This window comes from Cydia strobilella, chromosome 3, assembly GCF_947568885.1.
Source record: "Cydia strobilella chromosome 3, ilCydStro3.1, whole genome shotgun sequence".
In the NCBI taxonomy this organism is placed as follows: domain Eukaryota; kingdom Metazoa; phylum Arthropoda; class Insecta; order Lepidoptera; family Tortricidae; genus Cydia; species Cydia strobilella.
In genome coordinates this window covers 18,552,698-18,567,042 of record NC_086043.1, presented here as the reverse complement: position 1 = coordinate 18,567,042, position 14,345 = coordinate 18,552,698, and the positions used below count along the sequence as shown (strand labels likewise).

General features: G+C 36.3%; 1 protein-coding gene and 1 long non-coding RNA gene across 2 annotated transcripts in view; both read right to left on the bottom strand.

Annotated features, from left to right (window-relative positions):
• The window catches only part of LOC134756052 (uncharacterized), a 297,991-nt gene that overhangs the window by 139,672 nt on the left and 143,974 nt on the right, over positions 1 to 14,345 (bottom strand). The gene's annotated exons all lie outside the window — the stretch shown is intronic.
• LOC134756037 (cytochrome P450 6j1-like) lies at positions 501 to 12,886 on the bottom strand. Its single transcript, XM_063692808.1, has 9 exons — positions 12,680 to 12,886; positions 9,482 to 9,611; positions 8,676 to 8,882; positions 8,220 to 8,407; positions 7,724 to 7,860; positions 6,240 to 6,334; positions 5,376 to 5,502; positions 4,758 to 5,012; positions 501 to 691 (listed from the first exon to the last, which is right to left on the bottom strand). Exons 1-9 carry the CDS (start codon positions 12,862 to 12,864, stop codon positions 519 to 521), a joined length of 1,497 nt encoding a protein of 498 aa, XP_063548878.1. The 5' UTR covers positions 12,865 to 12,886; the 3' UTR covers positions 501 to 518.

The following is a 14,345-nucleotide window of genomic DNA, read 5'->3' as shown; positions in this document are numbered from 1 at the left end:
ATACTTCCATAATATAAATATATATTAAATATATCCATACTAATATTATAAATGTGAAAGTCTGTCTGTCTGTGTGGTACCTCTTTACGCTTAAACCGCTGAACCGATTTAGTTAAAATTTGGTATAGGTATACTTAGAGATAGTTTGAGTCCCGGGGAAGGATATAGGGTAGTTTTTATCCCAGAAATCATCCTTTAAGGTGGTGAAAAGGGGGGTGGTTATTTGTATGGGCAATCAATAAGCGCTGAACCGATTAAAATGAAATTTGGTATGGTGATAGCTTGAGTTGCGGGGAAGGATATAGAATAATTTTTATCCCCGAAATCATCGCGGGTGTAGGGGACCAATAATTTCTTAAAAAAAGGACGCCTTTTATCATTTAAGTTTTTGTACGAAATAAGTATTTATTTATTATTTATTTATTTCTTAATAAATGACTTATGACTTATGACTTAAGCCCAACCAAAAGAGACATGAAGAAACTGTCATAGGAAGGTATAGGCAGAAGGACATTTTATTATTGAGTAGTCGGTTCGAAATTCACCCAAGTGCCACCTATAGGCCGGAAAGTGAGGAAGTAATGCCGATCGATTTCGAAGGGGTATTTGGTTTTTGGTGAAGGTGTCAACTTAAAGTTGTCGAGGATCTTGATGATCGCTGCTTTTATATGCAATGCGACAAGGCGAGCACCTGAAACAAATATTTATAAGGTAATTCATTGAACTATTATTACTATTAACGTATAAAACCTGCACAGAGAACCTGTATTTTGCGGCATAAGTTGATGCGGTTTTGATATCAAACCATAGAAGCAGAGCGTGAATCTCGCTACCTAAACGCGTAAGCGCCATGAATTTTACGGCGCTTACGACATTTTGGTCGCTTGTAACAGGTTGTGATTGCGACAATTTCATAGTTTGATATGGCTTTTCTCTATAGTAATAACAAATCAATGGGTCAACACGGATGGCCCATTTCACTATCCCGGGGTTAACCGGTTAAACCTGGAGTTTCCATGGTTACCAGTATCATTGTTGATTGTTCTTTATTGTACAACCGTGTTACAGAGATGTTATGTGACATGCGAGTTTCAACGGTGACCCAATTCGGGTATACAATGGACACTTAGAACTAAATTAAAACTACAGAGTATACTGTACAGTATCATGAAGAATATAATTCAAAGAAATCCTTTAGAGAATAAAATTCATTTGACATTGGGTTAACGGTTTAACCGCTTAACGCCGTGTTAGTGGGATGGTGCAGTTGGGCCTTAGTGTGTCTGCGAGGAAAGTGTGACTGGCCTTCGCATTGAAGCTGTTTATACATTGATAAGTGTTTATTACGAGTTCATACATTTGCCACGCAAGTAACAAGTTACTAATTAATATGTAAATAGGCCCCAATGTGAAAGCTAGCCACACTTAGCCCGCAGCCACAATTACCCGTATTGGCCTTACGGTTGTTAACTTGTTACACCTTTCTATCCCTATAAAAAAATATTGATTATACGTTTTCTGTGGCATCATATATTTTGTTTTTCTCTTTTTTTTTTTATTGCAAAACAATGTGCTACTGTGACATTTAATTCCACGACGAAAGGTAGCTTAAGACGGTCGGCGCTTACGCCATTATTAGCGGCGCCCCAATACTTTTGCGGTACTAAATAAATAAATAAAAAATAAAAAAGCCTTTATTATTCCAATTCAGTTGATACATAACATGATATATTTTGTTATCGATAGTTTACCTTTAAAATATTTATGTGGTGTTCTAGCAAATAATATTGAATATAATTTATTATTTTAATTCACATTCGTGCAATTACATATTATAATTTTTCATTATTTATAAATTGTTCATTGAAATATTTAGATAAGAATAATTATTAATTTCTTAGTGTTTTTTTTTTTTTTTTTTTTTTTTTTTAATTTGAACACATTCTTTAGGTGTGGACCCCTCGGCGGGTAAAGGCCTCCTCCAGGCATTTCCAATTGTCTCTGTTAGACGCTATTTCCGTCCAATTTTCCCCGGCTATCTCTACGATCTCGTCTTTCCATCTTCCTTTTGGTCTTCCAGATCTGCGGTCTCCGTCTGGCCCTTTCCATGTAGTCACTCTCTTTGTCCACCTGTCATCTTGGTACCTAGCCACGTGACCGGCCCACTTCCATTTAAGGCCTTGGGCGTAGGATAGAGCGTCGAGTACTTTTGTTTGCTGTCTAATTTTGCTGTGTCTAATCTTATCCTTTAATTTTATTTTTAACATGCTTCTTTCTATTGCTCTCTGAGTAGTTAATATTTTATTTCTGGCTTTTGCATCAAATATCCATGTTTGGCAGCTGTACGTAAGGCATGGTAGTAGGCACGTATCCATGATTTTTTTCTTTACAGATGGGTGTACGTTGGACTTCATTACCTCTTTAAAGCTCCAGTATTTCTTCCATGTCAGAGCGATTCGTCTATCAACTTCTATTTGGTTTCTGTCCTTGTGGAATGACACTTGCTTGCCGAGGTATATGTAGTCGTCGACGTAGTTGATTGAGGCGCCAGCTACGTGAATTGGGTCTTGGGTGTGGTTTGTCATAACTTTCGTGTTGTTTACGTTGAGCTCCAATCCGATGTTGCTACTGACAGCTTGAAGTTCCGTCATCATACTTTCTAGCTGTACGGCGTTTTCCGCGAACAAGACGATATCGTCCGCGAAACGAAGGTGGCTGAGATATTTGCCGTCAGTGTAGACGCCTTTGTTTGACCACGGCAGCTCTTTCATTATGTTTTGGAGGACTGATATGAATAGTTTTGGAGAGAGTGGGTCTCCTTGTCTTACTCCTCTAAGTATATTTATTTTGCTGCCAGTTCGGTCTAGCTTGACTATGCTTGTGCTATTTGAGTATATGTTTTTTATTATTCGTATGTACTTGCTGTTAATATTTTGGTTTTCCAGTGCCTCCCATATGCTTTGGTGCGATATACAGTCAAACGCTTTTTTATAATCAATAAAGGCGATGTATAATGGCTTTCTAAACTCTACATATTTTTCTATGATCTGGTCTAATACCTGAATATGGTCATTTGTACTGTAGCCTTTTCTAAAGCCGGCCTGTTCGATAGGTTGGTGCAATTCTATGTCGCTGGATATTCTTTCTAGCAAGCATGCTGCAAATAGTTTATACAGGCAGGGCATTGAGCTGATGGGGCGGTAGTTTTCTACGTCGTTAGGGTTTCCTTTTTTGTATAAGAGAATTATTTCTGATTCAGTCCATGATTTTGGTATTTTTTCCTCGACTATTATTTTATTGAAAAGATGTGCGAGGGGTGTTAAAAGAATGTCTTTCGCAATTTTGATGGCTTCGTTGGAGATTCCGTCTGGTCCCGAGCTCTTGCCCATTTTTAGTTTTAATATTTGTTTGAGTATTTCTATTTCATCTAGCTGTTTGATATTTTCGCAAATAGCTATGTCTCTCGCTATGTTGTTACTCATGCCAGTATTATTGCGACTCACCGAGCTTTGTGGGTTATTGTAGAGTTTTCTGTAAAAAGTTGTTGCTGATGTAATGACATCGGAGCGAGATTGATGTTTTCTTGTGGTGTCTAGAGATGTTATCCATTGTTTTTCTCGGTTGAGGTCTTTCATTGCTTTTTTCATACTTCCGGATTCTAGCATGTGTTTTTCAATTTTTCTTAGTCTATATTCTTTGTAATTTTGTTTAATTTCTTTATTTGTTGTTTTGTATAGTATCTTAAGCTCTTGTTTTTCCACCGACGAAAGCTTCTTGTGCTGTAGTAAACTTCTTTGTTGTAAGAGCTCTTTGGCTTTGTCTGAAAGTATACTTTCTTTTTTAGTGTTAGTATTTTGAGCTTTTTTGAGACATGTTTGTATGGAGCTTTCTAGTTTTTTGTAGTACGTCAAAGCGTCCTCGTTCTGATGTATGTTGAGGTCAGATTTCAGTTTTGTAAGTTCGCTTAAATATGATTTACGACTCTCTTCCGTTATAAGTTGATTGCATTTCTCTGTGTATTTTTTTCTGCTTTTCCTTACGGTGTCTAGTCGTATAGTTCCCCTTAAAAGCTTGTGATCTGAAGAAAATAATTTATTGGATATAAGTTCGAAATTGGTGAAGATGTGTGGTGAGTTTGATAAAATATAGTCAATTTCGTTTCTTGTTTTTCTGTCAGGCGAAATCCAAGTCCATTTTTGATTTTGTTTCTTCTTGAAGACAGTGTTAATAATCATTAGTTTATTTTCATTTGCGTATTGAAGTAGTCTTTCACCTCTAGTGTTCCTTGTGCCATAGCCATACTTTCCCGTTATGAGACTATCTTCGCTTTTTGGTATTCCAATCATAGAGTTGTAGTCGCCCATAGATATAATATACTTCGTAGCAAGGCTGTGCGCTTTTTCGAGGTCGCTGTAGAAGGATTCGACTTCGTTTTCGTTTGAACGTGATGTCGGCGCGTATGCTTGTATGAGTGTCAAGTCTATTTTTCCTATTTGCAGTTGTAGTACGCACACTCTTCCAGATAAGCCGATGAAATTTTTAATATTTTCCTTGTACTGTTTTTTTATTAGGAAGCCTACGCCATTACGTCCTGCGATCTCGCCGCTGTAGCATAGGATGTGGTTGGTTTGCGGTACTACGGGACGTAAACGCCGACCGCCATAACATAAGGTACATAAGTACCTTTCGTCGTGGAATGTCACATTTTTTCGTTGAATTGATATCATAAAAACTTACATTTTTTATATTTGACTTACCTATGCACTTCTTCGGTCCATCTCCAAACGGCAGAAAAGCAAACCTCGGTCTCTTAGCCACCTCTTCTTCAGTAAACCTCTCCGGATCAAACTTGTCCGGGTCCGGGTAGTATTTGGGGTCTTTATGGATGGCCCCTGCTGGTATGACGATGGGTGTACCCTTAGTGATCTTGAAGGGTTCAGATCCTGGCATGGGTACGTAGCAGTCGCTGGTGCATTCTCTAGATAAGAAGAAGCCAAACATCCGAAATGATTCTGAAAACAAAAATTGGGTTAAGAATTGAAATAATAGCAAAAGAAGGGAAATTAAGTGCTAAAAGATTTTTTTTTGCTATCTATTATAGCATTAGTTGGGTACGAGCAAATAAACTACTTGAATACGAGTATACTCTAGCCAATCCACTTCGTCAGTAGAAAAAGGCGCATAATTCAAATTTTCTATGAGCTTCCACCTTTTGCTACTGATGGAAATGGCTTGCCCAACTACAATATTAAATTCGCATAGTTTGTCACCATCAAAAAAACAAATGAATCAACTGGCATGATTTGTATCTATCCGAACTTTCCTTTCCGTTATGGATATTTACAGCTGTGCTCTTTATTTTCTGTTAGTCTTACCATTATAAACCATGTCGAGATATTTAGCACCTTCGATATCTTCAATTGTGAATTCGCTATTGTTTTTTGATTTGATTGCTTTGACCTCAGATCTGAGTCTCTCCTGAATTTCTGGATGTTTCGAGAGCTGAAATAATAATGGTTGGAAATAAGCTGCACGTTTACCATAAAACTAATTTTGCTACGGAGAGCCTTAGAGATAAATCGAGGAAAATTCTGAAAGGGAAATTTATATCTAACGTTAAAAAAGTTAACGACGACTTCTTAGTCTAGTCGGTACTCGGTAGTGACCTTAGCTGCCTACGAAGTCGGAGGTGGCATTTATTTTCGTGTTTATTACGAATATTTTGTTCCTGAGTTATGGATGTTATCTATGTATGTAAGGAGGTATGTATTTATCTATATAAGTATGTATATCGTCGCCTAGTCTCCATAGCATAAGCTTAGGTTAGTTTGGGACTAGGTCGGGTCGATCTCTGTAAGATTGTCCCCAATTTTTTTTATTTTTATTTTATGTACTGAAAATAATACGGGCTTATTATTGATATACAGTGTAAAGCATAAATATGAAAAACATGAGTAAAAATAGACATAAATGTTATTAGAGTTTTGAATGTTTCACGGTTAGTTTCACTAGACTTATATATACCGGGATATAGACCGTGATTACCTTTTGTATTATTTGTGAGTTCCCGATATTTCGACGCAGTTACATGCATCATGTTCACGGGTGACTGAAGATAGCGGGTGGGTGTCTGCGTCGAAATATCGGGAACTCACAAATAATACAAAAGGTAATCACGGTCTATATCCCGGTCAATATAAGTCTAATAAATGTTATTGTTAGTTAAAAATAAATCTTACTAGATATAACGTAATCGCCAGAGTATTGCTAGCAGTCTCGTATAAATCCACAATCATTACGAACATTTGTCCGCTCATGTACTCATCTGTGTATACTGAAAATGAGAAATTTGTATCATTAACATATATTCCATTTTTATGTATAGCCTATATCGTGTCCATGCTGGGCAAAGGCATGTCATTCGCCAATCGTCACGGCTTTTTGCATATCCGGCAAAATGTCCGGCCAAATCCCTAATTTCTTTTTCCCTAACTTACATTAACAGGTATATCAAACATGTAAGTTATAGCTAGGTTACTGTACATTGAACTTAATTTAACAAGACAATAAATCTATGAAAACGGATTATATCGCGTATATTGAATTTATAATACATCCCGACGTTTCGAACTCTTTACAGCGTTCGTGGTTAACAAGACAAGACAAAACGGATAAACTGTATAAACATAACAAATTATTGTATTTACTACTATACTATATACATGGCTAATAATACTAAATTTTGACGGTATAGTCGTGGGTGTGGAGATCGACTCCAAATACCGAGTTGCGGTGGCTAGGAGTCTCGGTTCCTTCTGTGAGAATAGTAGGTATTTTTTATCATGTCAAAATATAATTACTTATTTCGTGCAGCATACTCATTAATTGACGTTCTTATACATGAATGGCGTTGCATGTCCATGGGCGACGGTCGCTTACCATCATGCGATTCGTTTGCTCGTTTGCCACCTATATCATAAAAAAACCTTTACAAAAGTAGGTAGGTAGTTACACATTTTATTTACTCGTTTAAGTATATCTTCTGTAGAACGCTCACAGCATTACGGATCATTTATACTATTAGCATATTATTTGCACTAATACACCTTGGCACGGTCTCTTTATGTAATGTTAATTCTACATTTGTATTCCAATGATACGTCCTACACTACAAATATTCTGCATTGAACAAATGTACAGTCAGCGTCAATATTAGAGGAAGAAACAAAACAACGCGCCAATGTATCTGCCATCCTGGTGTACTCTTCCGAATAGATATATAAAGCCTGACCAGTAATATATGATCATTGTCAATAGGGCGCTGTTGTTGCGCATGTATAGGGTGACAGTTAAGTATAGTATGAAAAAAATCGTTCCAGTGAAATTCCACAACATGGCGCGTGATCATATATTCCTGGTCAGGGTTTATGTACGAGTAGGTACTAGTTCGCATTTAAGTATCTGCCAGTCTAAATATTCTACATATAGGGAAATATATAATTTTGTTAAGTTATTTAAATAGATGTTGTTTCCATATTTGTAATTGTTTTTTTGTAATTATTGGTTAATTTTATTGCTTGTAAAAATTGACATGTAAAAGTGTCCCTGTGGCCTATTTGCTGATTATTCAGCAAACATTTATATGTTTGATGTTTGATTATACTATTGACGCGGAATCTGATCCGTTACTTTTGATGCTGAAATTAAAACTTGTAAGACGTACCTCCTTTAGTGTCGTTTTCCTTCTGTGTTAGCAAAAGTTGAATGAGATCATTTCGCTTTTCACCACTCGCGAATCTTTCCTTTATTACCTTGCGCGTGATCGCAACCATCACGTCCGTGAGTTTTTGTGAAGTAAACCTGCAGAAAAAACAATATTTAGTGTATAAAATGGTTGGTTAACATTACAAAATCATTCAGTAGGCACGACAAAGAAAAAAGAAGTGACGAATAGTAACAACAAGTTAGTTGATCCACTGATTACCAGTCCGCCTGACGATATCAGTCTGTCAGTTGTTTGGAACTGTCAACTTTTTTTTCTAACTGAGAGGCTGACAGGCCCCTATAAAAATTAATTATTATAATAATTGCAGGCAGAAAGTATTTCTTATAAACATGAAAAGCTTAATTAGTTTTGAAGAATAAGTACTGCTGAACGAAGACATTTGTAAAGGTTGAAATAATAGTGCGGTTTGCCTCTAATTAGAAAAGCAACTTACCTTGCTGGGAAAAACTTATTTATAATCGGCATACGTTGAAAAATTTGTTTGATGTTCTTGAAAACTGTGGTCTCAAAATGTATCTCATTTGTTAACATAGACAACAATGAGTCTTTATTTTCAAACGAATTATTTTCAATACCATAAAAGGCATTTCCTATGACATCTGTGGCATACAACATAGATAACTGTAATAAAAGAAAGAGAAAGCTAAGAAAATTGTTGCAAAAATTTTATGATTCATTCTTAAAATGGGGAGTTTTGTTCCAAGCAAGTATTAAGACATAAAATAAAATCAAAAAGATGCTGGTTTACTCGAAAAAAAAAACACTCGAACATAACACAAAAGCCTCTGCTGTGCCCTTTTATTTTTTACTAATTTTGTTCGCGACTTCGTCTGCGTGGAGTTAGTAATTTGGGTAGCTTATTTTTTATATATCCTACTAATAATCTTACTTTGCGGGCTTCAAATTCGGCTGTTCCAACGCAGTTTTTCTTTACATATTTAACCATTTCGTCTCCCACTTTCAGTATACTGGGCAAATATCCCTTCAGCTTGGCTAAACTCAAAGATGGGGTTACTTGAGCCCGAGCAGACTTCCATTCCTCGCCTTTGAGAACGAATGGGTGTGCAGCAGCCACTGGATCGGCGTTTTTGTCTACCTATAATTAAAAAAATATTGTTAAAAAAAGACAAAAGGAAAGAAACATAATAGTTATATGTTTTACAAGGAGGCAAAGTTATTGCTAATATATAATAAAATAAATATTGGGGCTCCCATACAACAAACGTGATTTTTTTGTCTGTTGTTAATACATGTAATTAAATTCTGGACATTCCGTCAGTGGCAGTGACGAAGTTTATTTTATAATAAAAGTGCCGCAATATCTCCGAAAGGGGTAAGTGCTATGTATGAGTATAAGAATCTTAGTACAGAGAGTTTATCAATCTCATTAATGGGCGGGTAACTTTAATGTTATTTTATTTCATTTTAGCCTACCGAAACGACCTCGTAGTACGGCTACGATAAGTTATAAACGAACATAGACTGAGCTAGCAAGTCTGGCAGAGATTGGAAGATTCCCCGTCGAACAACCGACGAAATTTGTCCTGGCGCCCACTATTTATAATTTAGATTTATTCTTTAATTTTATTTAGGTTTAGTTGTTAATTTTTGCCAATAAAACACTGATTTTGTTTAGAAAGTTAGTTCTTTTAATTACCGTGACTACCCGTAACAACTGAAAGCTAAGAGGCTTACCGTAAATCCATTGAAGTTGAAACTGGAGAATTCCGATACGAGAATCGTTTTGATAATATCCATGTCCTTTACCATTAATGCGGGGACGCACATCATATAGTACCCGATCAATGGCGCGTCAGGAAATTCTCTGTCAAAAATGGAGGCATTATCAATCAATCCGTCAAATCACTTATTTTCAGGCAACTAAAGGCCCAATAGCCATCGATAATAATCGGCCCAATACATACCTTACAAACTAACATATATACAATAATAAAACTTAAATACTAAAAACTAAAAAATCTTTTTCGTGACGCAGTTTTCTTTTGCGGCGTCACCGCCGAAATATCACACTTCGACCAGAAGTCCGTGCTCGCGATGGTTGCCAGCAGCGGCCGCGGCACGCGCACCACAAACGCCTTTATTATTAGGCACAATAAATGCCTTGGGTACAAAAAGACGCAGCGTCGACGCTCGGAGCGCGCGTTCCGTGGCCCTCGGATTAGACTGCCTTTCCACTGAAGGCGGAGATGAGAGAAGACGTGAGGGAATCAACCAACATCATTGGTCGTAGTCCATATCTCTTCTCCGCTGCCGTGGTTCGACCAATGAATCCTGCACGTCTTCCTCTCATCTGAGTTTATTGAATAGAATAGAAAACGTTTATTGTAAAAATCTACATACCGCACCATACAAGTTTAAAAAGAAGAAGATCTTATACACTAAATACAAGTAGCTTATACTAACATGCAATGATTACAATATTGATGCTGCTATAGAGGCTACAAATGGACACCACTCAGTATATGCTCTAACATATAGCTATATGCTACAGCGCTGGTCTTCCGTGGAGCCCAGGGCAAGAAGATAGCTCAGAACAGTAAAGGCAGTAACTAATAATTAAGACAAATTAGAAACAATATACAAGGAAAAATTTGAAAGTGAATGTGGAAGTGAGTGGTTTGGGAATATGTAAAAATATATATAAAGAGGTGTAAGTCAAGCATGTATTATTATTATTATTACTATTTTAATATATAGTGGAGCATATATGCCTTAAGGCATTAGGTCTGCCATTTGTACCATCATGTATTGAGCAAAAAATATTAAATAAACATATATATACATAAAATCGAATAAATAAATAATGATTAAATTTATAAAATACAATAACTAATAAATATTGCTTATTCAATTGAGGATTTTTCTCTTGGGGATATGTCTTCATATTTGGGCTACTTTCTTTTTGAAAATCATCACTAGGGAAAATATGTAACACCAATAAAATCCAACGAATTTAAATCACTTTGTTTTGATCTTGTTTTAATACGACCTTGACAATGGCTCACGCTGACTGGACCGTGGACTTATTGGTGCACGTGAGATGCACTCTACGAGCCGTATCAAAATTCTTATTGACCGAAGCGTTAGCGAAGGTCACCGTTTTGACTCGGGCACGTCATAATTCTAATAAAACACTCACTGCATACTATACTAAGAGAAAATGTACTTTTAAGATGCTTAACACATTCACTGCCCTCAACACACATGTGCGTTCACCGTCATACAAGTTTGTTCCTAGGCCACGCCTGGCAGTGAATGCGTTAATTAAGTGCAAAAAATATTTAAGAGCTATTTCTTATTGAAAATGCTCTTATAAGACCACTGTACTTATAAATGAAAGAAAAGAGCGTACTCCCATCTTAAAGGCCGGCAACGCACTTACAACCCCTCTGGTGTTGCGGGTGTCCATGGGCGGCGGTAATCCCTTACCATCAGGTGATTCGTCTGCTCGTTTGCCTCCTAGATCATAAAAAAAGACTAATAAAACACTCAACGCAGACTCTACTAATAAAGAATGCACTTTAAGGTTACTTTTGTGCAAAAAAATATCAAGAGCTCTTTGAAAATGCACTTAATATGCACTACTGTTCTTAATAGTTCTGATAAATGGTCTTACAACGATTATTTTTAAACCTCTATAAGAGTACGTACTATGAGTGTCAGAATTTTTTTAGTACAAAATATATTAAATCATGCTTTTATAAGATGTACTGTCATAGTCAAGACACATGTAAGTCACCTTAGTTCTTAAGGTAAGTTAGATCTACCTATGTTACAAGTTACGCTGTGATAATGACTCAACGAAGATCTTATCGCGAGGTCTACAGCTCACAAAGCCACTAGTCATAACAAGCTCAAAGCCGTAACAAACATTTATATAGAATCGGCCCCCAGTTTAAATTTGGTCTACGAATGCTCCCACAAATATCAATTGAGTCTGGTATCCTGTCATTAGAATATCTAAAAGTGACTTGCAATTTCTACACAGCACCACGTTGGGTTTTTATCTCGTGACTGTGTTTCGTGTGTAGATGTCAAAATGATGTCAATTTGTTATTCAACCTTGCGTCTCGCTCTGTACATGTACCAACAAACGATTACAAGCGAATTGCACGCAAAAATGACATCATAGTTATAATTAGGAATGGAATCGATTGGCATAAAAAACGACGTGAAAAATAAAAGTTTTCATTTTCATACAAATTATGGGAAGTTTTCCTCGGTTTGAGGCTTTTCTAGCCGTAAATTTTTTTTGGTCTCATACAAGCTTTTGATCCATAGGAATGGGATCGATAGACATAAAAAAAGTTGCCAAAAATGATACCTTTTTCTCGAACCCTGTATGTTTTTTCCAAAATCTGTAAATGCCAACCTATATTTATTTGAAATTGAGGGAAGGTCTTCTAAGACCATTTTCGCGTAGCAGCTAGCTGGTAGCTGCTCTCACCGACCCATTAAGAAAATCCACTTGTATACCTCCATGTTTGTTTACAATATATTTATATACATTTATTTACATACAAGATATATACAGTGGTACTACGTAAACGAAATTAATAACTAGCTTAAATCTAAAATAGGCCCTAATATCATTTGTTTACAATTAAATGATAAACAAACACAAATTCTTTACATGAGTGATGCAGGAAGGCGTAATAATAATAAACAACCAAAGAATAAACAAACTTCCTAGTTTCTTATACTCTATATGTAAATAAATGAATATGTACATATTTCTTGTTTAAGTCTAAAATTTCATTGATTTCAGAATAACTTTTTTGGTAGTTTTTACTGGAATTGAACATTGACAACCGACAATTGTATCCCTGAAAACATCACATGCAGTGAAGTAAATGCTACATTGGAACTTACTTGTACATAGCTTCATAAAATTCGATCAAATGTTTTTTCACCAGTGTAATAGGCTTTAAGTGTCCAAAAAACCTTTCGTTTCCGGACGCTGTGGGCACTCCTTTTTTCTCCCAATGATCATATTTGAAACTTGTAAACACATAATATACAAGGGCAATCAACGCTAGTGCTATATATAGCCACATGTTTTGAAAGGGTCTGCGTAGTTTGATGTCGCAGTGTATACTGAATTTCTTGCCACATCGGCTTCTACGATATAATATGTACAATATATGATACATAGTTTTATTTGTAATGATTTAGTTTGTCTTGTTTGTTTTTGTATCCAACGTTTTATTAGCTCATTATTAAACCCTAAGCTGCTCTTGTTGTCATTTCATTGTGTCTGTTTCCCAATCGTTGAACCTTTTTTAGAGTATGTAACGTAATTGACGCACGACCAAATAAATAGTACATTGTGTATTTAGGGCGGTAAACAAGAATTTATGAACAAGTGTGTATTGAATTAATTAAGACAAGTTCGTAATTCGCCCGTGGCACACACTATGTTTTTAATTACACTTGTAGGTAAGGAAAAAAAAGCCTCGCCTAGCAAGTATGATGAAAAAAAAAACATTACAGCCCTAGGTCGAAATTTAGGATTAACGGACCGCATAGCCTACGTGTAATAACGCCTTTTAAGAGCAAGTGTGTAAATCATGTTTTACCTCTTACACTAAAAAAATCACTACAGTTTGGACGATCCCACTAAATTATGCGTGTGTGCATTTACACACATATTCACGTCCCTCCTAGGTGCAGCCAATTTGTATACAAATTAGAGTCTTCACCACTTTCGAGTTCTAAATCAGAATTAATTCCCGTTTCGGCAAGTAACTAGGCTTCAGCCCTAGACACCCTAGGCGCATAATTAGCTACCCCGTCTGGGAGGGTGCGTTAAGACAGGAATACAACGTGCCAATTGAATTAAAACTCAATTGGATTAAAACTCAATCGGGCTTTGATTGGATTAAGAACGTCTTTGGTTGCCTGCTTGAGCGTATGATGGAGTGATAGAGATTAATATGAATGGGATGCTTGATTTGACATTAGAAGATTATTTTATGTTATACCATTACTAACAAAGGTATCATCATCATGTATTTAGGAGTTAGACGCTTGTCCGTGGAGCGATTTCCATGTATATCGTATAGTTTTTCCTTTACTTGGTCAATATACGCTTGGTCTTGGTCTATCCTTCTCCCTTTATGCTTCGACTCTCCCTTCTATGGTGTTCTTGATAAATTTGTCGTATTGTAACAGGTATCCAAGCATCTTTCCTCTTCTGTCACCTATGGTTCTCAATAAACTTCTCTTCTTTACTACTACAACTAAGGTACACTAAAGTGAAGTAATCAGTGTCCATAAGGTATGATGGTTTGATGAAACCGGGATAAATATGAATGGGATGGTTGATTTGACATTAGAAAATTATTTTATTATTTACTAACATTTCACTTATACTAATTAGTAATCATTTGCCGTGCAGGTGTGATGTTTTTGCGAAGCCGAAGGACAACTAAAAGGCTTTACACACCTACCTAAATTTAGGCTTCTACGCATTGCTGCGTCCCTGTTGTCTGTTACTAAATTCAGAAAGGTCCTTAACTAACCATTCGCAGTCACT